Genomic DNA, 11647 nt, shown 5'->3' on the forward strand with positions numbered 1-11647 from the left:
CTCCCTCCCTCCCCTCCCTCCTGGTTCTCCAGTTTTCCCCTTGTTTATGCCCAACTCTCTGCTCCACTTATCACCTCGAGGGGGAATCCTCTCTGCTCCCCAAATGGGGAGGCTACTGCCCTCCCCAGCACCCACCGCATGCCCTGGAAGGTCAGAGCAGGGAGACCCCGAGGCAGAGACAAACACGGCCCGCCCCGCTTGGTAGCAGAGAGCACGCTCCCAGGGTGGCCGGTGGGCACAAGGTCAGCGTGGTGCCCTGGCCGGCAGGCCCCCTGCCCCCCGTGCTCTGGCCAAGGCCCCGGGAGGTGCAGCCCAGCCCACTGTTCCTCTGGTTGGGCTTAGTCGCCGTGACTCACTTGAGAACGCTCTCGGGCGAGTGACCGGACAAGGCGGGTACTGGACTGATGTCTGCGGGGCGTCACCGAGCCCAGCTCAGTGCCCAGCGGTCACATCTAGCAGCTTGCCCGGCTCGCCAAGCCTCGTGGCCACTGCACCCAGGGCCCACATGGGGAAACTGAGGCTCAGACTGTTATCCGAGATTGCAGAGCTGGGGCCAGCAGAGCCAGAACTACGAGCCAGTGTGCTGCCTGCCTGCCCCTGCTGCCCTCCGTTCCCACAGTGCCGAGGAACAGCCCCTCTCACTTCCCCAGCTAGCCTGGCCTCGGGCTGGGCCAGGGGGCCAGGGCCGAGAGCACCTGGGGGATGCAAGCCTGCACAAGGCTGTGGCTAAGATCAGACCGGCAAGGGGTACACATGTAAGCAAGTCACTGTGAAGGCCCTGTGTGTCAGAGTCGCAGCCACACGGCCCATTGTTCTGGTCTGCGGTGACTCAGGTGGTGGCTGGCAGGTGCAGACCTCGCGGGTGTCATAAAGTCTGGATCTGATTTGTCCCCCCCCACCAACAACACCAGGCTGGGTCCTGTGGCCAGCCCTGGAAGGGAGCTCACAGCTCTCCCCTCCCACAACGCCGGGGGAGCCAGAGAATGTGGGGTGTGCCCCAGAAGCAGCTGTGCCCACCATCCATCCCCAGCATCCAGCCAGAGCTGCAGATGCCTCAAGATTCTAGAGGAACATGAAGGAGGGAAAGGGGGGCGGGGTTGGTCCTTGGGTTGAGCCAGGTCGCCCAGGGAACGTGAGCCTGTGCCTCATTTCCACCTCAAGCTACTCATCTCCCCCTGCCTTCTGCTCTGGTTCTGGAACCCCAGTCACAGAGAGCCAGGGAGGGAATGTGCCAAGACATATTTTGGTTCAAAGAAGGAAAAATACTCCCATGGGGAGAAGGCTGCCTTGGAATGGCAGGAGTTCTTTGTCGCTAAGAACTTAAAATACGATTACTTGATTATCTATCAGAAATGCTGATGGATGGGAGGTGGCAAGAATAGATCTTTAATGCAGTGGCCAACATCCATAGTTACTAGGGCGTGTCCTAATAGGAAAAATAGGGCAGAGTATTTGACATCAACTCTACTGTTATTTGTCCATGCATTTATCCGTTCAACCATCCATCACTCATCTGTCATTCATCCATTCTACCATCGATCACCCATCCATCCACCCATCCATTTTCCATCTATCATCCACCCATTCATCCATCCATCCATCTACCCATCCATCCACCCATTAATCATCCATCCATCCATCATCCATCTATCATCCATCCGTCCATCCATTCACTCATTCACCTATCACATCCATCATCCATCCATTCACCCATTCACCTATCCATCCATCATCCATCTACCATCCATCCATTCACCCATTCATTATCCATCCATCCATCCACCCATTAACCACCCATCCATCCATCATCCATCCATCATCCATCCATCTATCCATCCACCTACCCATCCACCCACTCACCCATCCATCCATCCACCAGTTAACCGCCCATCCATCCATCAACCATCATCCATTCATCCATCCATCCACCCATCTATCCACTGATCCATCCATCCATTCACTCATTCATCATCTATCCAACCATCCAACCATCCATCCACCCATCCACCCATTCACGCATCCATCCACCCACCCATCAATGACCCATCCATCCATCACCCATCTATCATCTATCCAACCATCCATCCATCCATCCATCCATCCATTCATTCAATGATCCATCATCTATCCTTGACCTATCATCTATCCTTCACCTATCCATCATCCATCCACATTGTCCATTCACCCATCCATCCACCCATTCACCCATCCATCCATTCGTCCATCCACCCATTAACCATCCATTCATCCATCAACCATCTATCATCCATTCATCTATCCCTCCACCCATCTATCAACCCATCTATCCATCCATTCACCCATTCGTCATCCATCCATCCATCCATCCATCCATATCCATCCATCCAGCCACCCACTAACCACCCATCCATCCATCATCCCTCGATCATCCATCCACACATCCACCCATCTACCCATTCACCCATACATCCAACCTTCCACCCATTCACCCATCCACCCAACCATCCATCCACTCATCCATCCATCTGTCCACCCACCATCCATCCATCTACCCATTCACCCACCCAAATATTCACCCATCCATCCACCCATTAACCACCCATCCATCCTTCATCCATCTATCCATTCATCCATCCATCCACCCACCCATCCATCCATCCACCCACCTATCCATCATCCATCCATCCATCTATCCATCCATCCATTCAGCCATTAACCACCCATCCATGCATCATCCATCCGTCTATCCTTCTATCCAACCAACCATCCACACATCCATCCATCCATCTGTCCACCCCCCATCCATCCACCCATTCACCCATTCATCATTTAACCATCCATTCATCCATCCATCATCTTTATATAGTTTTCTGTCTTCCCATGCATCATTATCAATCCATCAACTTCTAAGGATATCTATCCTTTCAATTATCCGTATAAACACAATATATCCTTCCATTGATCCATTCAAGCATTAATCAATACATATATACCTGTGTCTATTCATCTCTCTTTACATTTCTTCATTGAGCAAGCATCCATTCATCTATCCATCCACACACTCATCCATCCCTCCATTCATCCATCCACCCCCCACACCCACCCATCCAACCATTTATCTAAATGTCATAATACATATAAAACACTTAGAAGAAATACTCAGCTAGCCATCCATCCACTTGGAATGTAATAGCCACTCAATATATGTTAATTACTATTATGTATATCCTCAACCATCAATTCGTAGATCTACTTGACCAGCTACCCAACTGGTGAGCTATCTGTTCATTCTTTAATACATCCTTCAATCTCTCCAAATATTTTCTGTCCTTACTTTCATTCATCTCTCCAAACATTTTACTATTGATCAATCTCATTTATACACCCATTCATATATCTATCTGTCCAATATATTCACCCATATTCCCATCTAGTAAGCCATGCATATGTACATAAATACGTATACGTTTATATTTCCATATATATATTTGCCCATTACTTTGCCCATTAAGCCATCCAAGTGAGTTAAAACTTAAAATAGTTGCTGCAACCTGGCAAACCTTCCATAAAGGCTACTCTTTTTATCCGTACGTTCAGTCATCCATATCTCATCCAACCATTGATTTATTCATAACTCCATTTATCCTCAGCTATTTGTTCATCTATCCATATATTTTTCCACAAACTTATTAAACACTTACTGTATCCACTTTTTAGGTACTGGGGATTTGGCATTAACAAAGCCCATGTTCTCACAAAGCTGACATTTTAGCTGGAGCAACAACAACAAAAATAAGCAGTAAGTATATACTGTAATATATCAAATGGTGGTAAATGCTATAGAAAACATAATTCAGGGTGGGAGGATATGGAGTCTTGGAGGAAATTGATATTTTATGTATTATAGTCAAAGAAAACCTCAGAGGAAGGAATAATCTTTTCATTATTTGAAAAGAGACTTGAGAAAGATTAGAGATGGCTACATACATTGGTGGGGAAAAGTGTTCTAGAAAGAGAACAGTGAGTGCAAATTTCCTTACTTAGGTGCTTTGGTCCATCAGTCTATCTCTTTGATAGTTTATCCAGCATCAACCATATGTCTATTCATGCACTATCTATCTTTCCGTTCATCTATCACTTCCTATATTTCCCAATCTGTCCATCTAAAAATCAAGCCATTATCCATATCTATCCATATGTCTTGATAACCTTCTATTAGTCTGTCCAATCATTTATCTGTCAGCATTCCATTCATTAGCCCATCAACCTGCCCATACTTCCATTCCATGTGTCCATTCACCAGTCCATACATACACACATACATCATCCATCCATACATCCACCGTCCATCCACACACCCATCCATCCACACATCTATCCATCTACACACCCACCCATTCATCCATCATCCATCCATCTTTCTAACCATCCATCCATCCATCCATCCAACCACACATCCATCCATCCACACACCCACCCATCCATCAATCATCTATCCATTTATCCACCCATCATTCATCCATCCAGCTGTGCCTGTTTCCTACATTTCTTCATTCACTTTTCTTTCACTCATACTTTTCTCCATCATTAAGTCTTTTAGGTTCCTTTTAAGTCTTTAGTCTTTCCTTTCTTCATGGTTTGTAAGCTTGTCGCTCAAGAAGATAAAAGAGAAGACCCTCATGGCCCAGTAGGCTGAGCGTTACAGCAGAACCTAAATAGGGGCTGGAGAAGTAGGAATCTGTCCTCTTATTCAAACATTCTCAATACATACACCCACACGTGTGCACGCATGCACTCACAGAGTGGTATCCCAATGAAATGTGCAACAGGCAGTAGGTCTCAGATGAGGGTGGGGAGAAGGGGTAAAGGGGTGACCTCCATGGCTCCTGGGTGACCCTGGATAGAGAAATGTTCTGACTTACAGAGAAGGCAGCCTCCAAATGTCCTGAGCCCTTATCTGTCTTATGTGGGTCAGCCCAGCAAAGGGAGAGGGGCCAAGGTGGGGTGTGTGGGTGTCGCGAGGAAGCTGGGATTGGTTTGGGGATGGGACCAAGGTGAAGACTGAAGGTTCCTTCCTAGGTTCCTCCAGAATCAACTGGCTAGATCCATCTGTCCTGAGTCCCATTTCTCTTTTGAGGGGAGGTAGCTGGGGGAGGAGGAGAAGAAGATAGCTTTGGGTTGCCTCAGAAGCAAAACCATCAAAATAGCCGGTTACGTTCAGGGAGGGGTACACACACCTGTGGGAAGCAGTGAAGGAGCAGCATCTGAGATCCCTCCTGCCAGGCACAGAGCAGGGCAGTGACCCTTCCCCATCCTCCCACACAGCCCGTGTGCAGCTGAGGAAGCTGAGGCTCTGGGGGGGGGATGGGTACAGAACCTGCCACTCCCATCCCCCACTACTGTCACCCCACACCCCTGCTGTCTTCTGCACATCCACATTGCCGCAGGCTCCAAGGCCCAAGTCTCTCCCACTCCTGCTCGGGGGAGGTGGGCGCTTCATAGGGGATTATAGATGGGCTCTGGGTTCCCAGACAGCCCCTCCCTGCCAGCTGGTAGGACCAGATAGTGGTCTCTCCCCACCCCCCCCCAACTCCCAACTTCCCAGCCTAGAGGCAGTTAGCAGATGGAATTTGGGCAGGACTGGCCTGGCCCCAGGAAAGGGCAAGGGGCTTTCTTCCCCACCTCCTGCCTTCCCCACCTGCCTTATCTGCCTGTGGCTGGCATCACAGGGTTGTGCTGGCCAGCAGAGTCAGGAGGTCTGATTTCCTCAATTCCTTAATGTCCTGGCCACCCCATACCCCATACAGGCCCCCAGCCCCTCTCTCCAGCCTCATGGGTGTGGGGCAGGGGCAGGGGCTGGGGGCCTGTGGCTGTGTACTCCCACCCACTAGGAGAGGTTTGAGAACTCCCTTTGCTGGTTGCCCTGGATCCCCAATCTCCAAGAAGGTGTTAGAAGCTCCTAGAAAGACTCTTTGGTAGGCTGGGTCCTGGGAGAGACACCTCTAGAAAGAATCAGCTTGTTCTGACAGTGCCGCATCCCATTTCTGCCTTTGGGGAGGTCTCTGGTCATGTCTTCTTAGCTATGCCCTATTCTGGATGGGCCCCAGGAAGCACCACCCTTGCCCCAACGGGAATCCGCAGGTGCAGAGCCATCCGGCAGGGCTGCGCGGGGTTAGCAAGTGCCTCCAAGGGGCAACCCAGACACCCTGGGTCCCCTGAGGTCTTGTCAGGTCCCCAGCACCCCAACCGTGAGCCCGCAGGGGGCACAGGCTCCCCAGAGAGGGTCCCTGTCAGGCAGCATCCGTGCCTCCAGGCTAGGACCAGCCAGCGTCCCTCCAGGTTCTGGACAGTATCTCTTGACAGCACTCTCAGTCCTTTTAAGCCTTGGTTTCTCCCTGCGAAGTGCCTCACTAGCCGTGAAATGTTTGAAGAGCTTTATGGAGGCTGGCACATGGGAAACTAAGGCCTCAGGGGGCGAGGCTTACTGGTTCCAGAAAGAGGTGCTGGACATGCCTCTGGGACCCTGTGCCCGTCCTCCTCCTCCCCCCCACCCCGGGCACTGGGAACTCAGACTCCAAGAGAGCAGAGCCCAAGCTCTCAGCCAAGCTGCTGGAACTCTCATCTTCTGACCGAGGGCTCACCTGCCACTCTGACACCCTCCCAGGGAAACTGAGGCAGGCTTAGGCCGGTGGGGTCCGCAGTGCCACCCCGTCTGGGGCTGTCCCATTCTGCTTCCTGAGACCCTCTTGGCACTGCCCCCATGTGGCTCCAACATTGTTTTTATGAGAAGGCAGATGGGGGACCAGGGGAGGGGGCCAGGATGCAGGGGAGGATTTCCGGCTTCCTGAATCAGCAGGGCTGGGGGCCTGCAATGTCCCCAGGTGTGGTATGGTGTCCTCTCCCTGTCCCCCACCTAGGGAAGGAATGTGACAGGGCCCAGATGGAAAGCAGGAGGAAGCCAGTGACCTCCGCCAGCCCCGCAACAGGAGGAGGCATCCATCATCTGGGCTGAGCTCAGCCTCCCCCTCCCCGGGAAACTTCCAGATGCCTGAGACCCCTGACCTGGAGGGAGGAGGAGAGGAGGCCCATCTGGGCGTCCCTGGGCCTGACCCAGCTCTGACTGTCGTCCTCCGGTCCGGACCCTGGGCAGGGCTGGGGAAGGAGCCCCAGGGTGCCACCCCCAATTCACCCACCCTTCAGCTTGCCACCAAGGCGGGTCATGGTCCCACCCGCCCTCCTTAGTGGCCTTTGGCGCTGCCTGCTGCTCCAGAGCCAAGCATCTTGGCTCTACCAAGGGGTCTCCAGCCTCCCTGGGAGGGCAAGTGGGTGGAAGGGCCACCGGCGTGTCTGGCCACGTGAGGGGATCTGACCTGTGGGGTCCTGAACCTCCGATGCCACAGGCCCCCTCCCACCCTGGCTTCATGAGCTGGACAGGAAGATGAAGTCCAGGGTGTTCCTGGCCTCCAGGCCAGCTCAGCCCTTTCCCACAGCTGAGGCCACCTGAAGCTCAGAGGGCACCTGTGGCCTCTCTCTTGAAGACCCCGGAGCCCAGAGGTAAAGGCCAAAAGAGCCTGCAGGGACAGGTAGTCCGGAAAGGGGCTCTACCCAGGGTGGCCGTGAAGGTGGTGTCTGCCCTCTGCCTCCTCTTAGCTCAGCGCAGGGAGAAGTGAAGGAGGCAGCACTCCAGAATCACCTGGGACCAGGAGCCGGGACTTGCCCAAAGGGCAGTGGGGGTCAGAAGCCTAAGAGGTAGGGAGACAACTGTTCACCCAATTGCTGCCCCATCAGGGTCGTCCAGGCAGCGCAGCAAGCCTTGGGCGTGGGAAGGTCAAGATAGGGCTCCCAGGCAGGACCAGGGTTCCCAGGACAGAACCAGGACTCCCAGGACAGAACCACGGTTCCTGGAACAGAACCAGGGTTCCCAGGACAGAACCAGGGTTCCCGGAAGAGAACCAGGATTCTCCGGAGAGAACCAGTGTTCCCAGAACAGAACCAGGGCTCCTGGGGCAGAACCAGGGTTCCCAGAACAGAACCAGGGTTCCCAGGACAGAAGCAAGGTTCCAGGACAGGGCCAAGGTTCCCAGAACAGAACCAGGGCTCCTGGCAGGACCAGGGCTCCCAGGACGGAACAAGGGCTCCCAGGACACAACCAGGGCTCCTGGGACAGAACCAGGGTTCCCAGGACAGAATGAGGACTCCTAGGACAGAACCACGATTCCTGGAACAGAACCAGGGTTCCCAGGACAGAACCAGGGTTTCTGGAAGAGAACCGGGGCTCCTGGGACAGAACCAGGGCTCCCGGGACAGAACCAGGGTTCCCAGAACAGAACCAGCGTTCCCAGGACAGAACCAGGGTTCCCAGAACAGAACCAAGGCTCCTGGCAGGACCCGGGCTCCCAGCTGGCCCCAACCACAGGCAATGGCAGACGTCAGGAACCTGGAGCCGTGGTCATGGAGGTGCGCCAGACGAACCTTGCAAAGCCGGAGAGGGGGCCGGACTGCCTGGTAGCCCTAGGAAGGAACCATGCAAAGCCAGCAATGATCTGGCACCTGTCGGAACTGGGAAGTGCTGGGAGTGCCAGACCTTGGAGGGGAAGTGAGGGCGGCGTGACCGGGGCAGGCCTGCTGTGGCCGCCCGGAGGCATGGAGTTTGCTGCCCCGTGGTGAATGGTTCCACACGTGGGGTCCAGTGGCTTCTTGGAGAAAGAGCTTGGTGGACAAGGGCCTGGAGACCACCAGGAGAGGGCACCTTGCCAAGCTGGGGAGCAGGCTGGGCTGTGGCAGGGGTGAGGCCTGTCTGCAGGGAGGGGTCAGCTCTTCTGCCATGTGGACACGGGAGGACCCAGTACAGCATGCTCTGCCCCTGGGGAAGTTTGGGGTGCACACAGGGCCTCCAAGGGGTTGGGGTTCCAGGATTTGGACTTGTCAAACCTGGGATCCCTGGGGAATCCTGAAAGCCCTCTCTCCGGGCACCTGTAAGGAGGCCCCGGGCCTGTCTTTCTCAGGGTCCCGGGTCCCTCACTCCCCACGGGGGGGTACATGGCCACACCTCAGCCTCACCAGGGAGGCCCCGCAGAGCCACGCTAAAGCCCCAAGGTGCTGGCCAGCTCCGTGGGACCCCACAGCTGAGCAGCCAGAGCAAGGAGAGAGCACCTTGACCTGGCCTACAGGTGGGACAGAGGAGGGGCCAACGCCCTGCCTGGGCTCGCTGCTGGCGTCGACCCAGTCCTGGGCCCCAGTGTGAGGTTCTGAGCAGGGCGTCCATCCTGGGGCATCTGAGGGGGGTGGCCCCGTCCTGGGTCATCTGAGGGGGCAGCCTATTGCCCAGTTGGAGGGGTGCGGCCTGACCTGGCCGGGTGGGAGGGATGGTGTCCTGGCGCAGGCAGTGTGGGGGGCCCTGGAGGCAGATCTTGTCTGCAGTGCCCCAGCCCCAGCAGACCCTGCCCAGGCTTGGCCCTCCTGAGGGCTCCCGTGTGGGGGCTTCCCGGGCCACACATCCCTAGCCTGGGCGCCGGGACTTCTCACCACCCTGGACAGGAAAATCCCCGGTTCTCTTAGTCACCTTGTGAAATGAGAACCCTGCCTCACCCTGGGTCTCAGTTTCATTCTGACACCACCTTGGGGGGGATGATGTTCATGGGGTCCCAGTCTCTAGGGGCGGGGGGCGGCCAGCCCGGTCTCCAGCCGGAGCTCCTGACCGCCCGGCACAGGTGCAGCCCCGCCTTCTGCCTGCCCAGGCCTCGTCCGGGTCCCGGCGTCCGGGTCCCGGCCGTCCTTCCTTTCCTCTGCTGAGGGACAGCTGGGAGGGGGGGCCAAGGATGGGGCCAAGGAGGGAGGCGGGGGTGCCGCGGCCAGGCTGCTCGAGCTGTGCCCTTCTATGGGCATGCGGTGGCCGGAGGAGCACGGGGACGGCGCTGACGCGAGGAGCCATTTCTGAGCAGGACACAGCTGTTTGCCGGTCGCCTCAGGGTGGAAGGACACCGCCCCACCCCTGGCGACAGGGTCCCCTAGCGACCTTCGAGGGGCAGTGTGGCCCCCATAGCCCCAGCCTGGCACGTGCACCCTCCCCCTGACCGCTCTTTCCAGACGCTGCTCAGCCTCCCACCTCGGCCCAGCACTCGGGTCCCCGAAGCCCCCGAACCAAGGCCCCCTGTGGGACGGCGCAAGGAGAAGGCGACCTCCCCCCCCATGCAGGTACACACGTGTGCACGCGCGCACACACTCATGGCAGACATTTCGCTCATCTCCCTCATTATGAATAAAGGCATTGTCACAGGATCAGGTGTCCGACCGCCAGCCTCCAGGAGGAGAGCAGCGTCAGAATCCACTTGGCAAGTCGGCCCTGGGGCTGCTGAGGCCTGGGTCTGGTGGCCTCGCCCAGCCCCACCCAGCAGCTGCTCTGGGGCCGGTGACCGTGGCCCTGGCGGCGCCCTGGTCTCCATGCTTGTGGCTCTGGATGTCTCACCGCCTCACCCTCTGGCCTGGGGCACCTGCTCCTTCCCTTCCACTCGACGGGGCAACAGCCCCCACCCACGGTCCTCCTCCTGCGCCAGGGTCCTCCGTGCCCAGTGGCTGTCCCTCCCCGGCCTGTCAGAACACGGGTCTGCCCCTGGAAGGCCCAGCGCCCCCGAAGCCCTGACTCTCGTTTCTGTCGGTGTCTGTGCCCTGGAGCCATCAGTCCCCACAGCCCGGCTCAGCCCAGAGGCCTGCCCCCGACAGCCGTGCTCCTTTCTCCCCACGCGGGCTGGCACCCAGCGGCTCCGTGGGCTCTCTGCCCGGCTCTGGCTGTGGTGGTGCGGGGGATCTTTTTGCACATGTCCCCCTCATGTCCCATCTCCAACCTCAGAACGGGCACCAGCCGGCATCGTCGGCCTCCACCATCACCACGAGGCCGGGGGGCAGCCCGGGGGTGGGGGCTCGGCCTGGCCTCACGCACAGGCCTCGAGGCCAGGCAGGCCCTCTCGGTCAGTGCTGGCCCAGGCCCCTCCCCGCCGCCACCCCCACCCCCCGAAGCCCAGCTAGCAAGGCGTCCACTCGCCGAGGGGTGAGACGGGGTCCCAGGAAAGCGCCTTGCCGCCCGGTGCTGCCCCAAGGCCCCCACGGCACCGTCCACCCCCAGGTTAAGCACGGCCGCCCCCTGCCCCCGAGTAGGTGCAGAGACCCATGTGCTCTGGAACACGCCCTTACCCGGCATCTTTGTCTGCCAGCAGCTCTTCCTGCTCCTCGGAGCTGGGGGGGCTGGGAGCCTCCGCCATCGGGCTGGCTTGGGCCACTCCAGGCCGTGCGTCTGTGCTGCTGCTCTGGGTGCTTCCTCAGGCGGCGGGCCCCAGAGCCCCCACCCCCAGCCAGGTTTCACTTCCCCCTTCCGCTGCAGGTTGAGGTTTGAAACACATTGGGGCTGGGGTTGGGGTGTTGTTTTTTAATCTGTTGATGCAAGAGGAGAGAAAAAACCAGCCATCAGGAAGTGTTAAGCAAGTTTCAAGGGCAGGGGTGACAGAGAGGGGCCCTGGGAAGGTGGCAGTGGGTGCGGGGGCTGGGACAGCGTCCACACGCCTGCCTAGGAGCCCCCCACACTCCTCGTGAATCCCCCGCAGTCCTGGCCTCGAAGTCTCTTTGTGTTTGGCTGGCCCTCCGCGAGCACCCCGGGCCTCCAGGTGAAGCATCCTGG

The 11647-nt window shown here is 57.0% G+C and overlaps 1 protein-coding gene across 5 annotated transcripts in view; it reads right to left on the reverse strand.

The window, feature by feature from the left end:
- LSP1 (lymphocyte specific protein 1) overlaps positions 1-11403 on the reverse strand; it is a 36846-nt gene extending 25443 nt beyond the window's left edge. The window contains exon 1 of one of the 5 annotated variants that reach the window (XM_034646387.1): positions 11167-11403. In XM_034646387.1, coding sequence (XP_034502278.1) covers positions 11167-11234 — 68 coding nt within the window. In that variant the 5' untranslated portion in view covers positions 11235-11403. The remainder of the gene's footprint in view (positions 1-11166) is intronic. The other 4 variants (XM_034646383.1, XM_034646382.1, XM_034646386.1 and 1 more) reach the window with 4 other exon arrangements.
- Between the last annotated feature and the right edge of the window lie 244 nt (positions 11404-11647).

Source organism: Ailuropoda melanoleuca, chromosome 16 (genome assembly GCF_002007445.2).
Source record: "Ailuropoda melanoleuca isolate Jingjing chromosome 16, ASM200744v2, whole genome shotgun sequence".
NCBI lineage: Eukaryota > Metazoa > Chordata > Mammalia > Carnivora > Ursidae > Ailuropoda > Ailuropoda melanoleuca.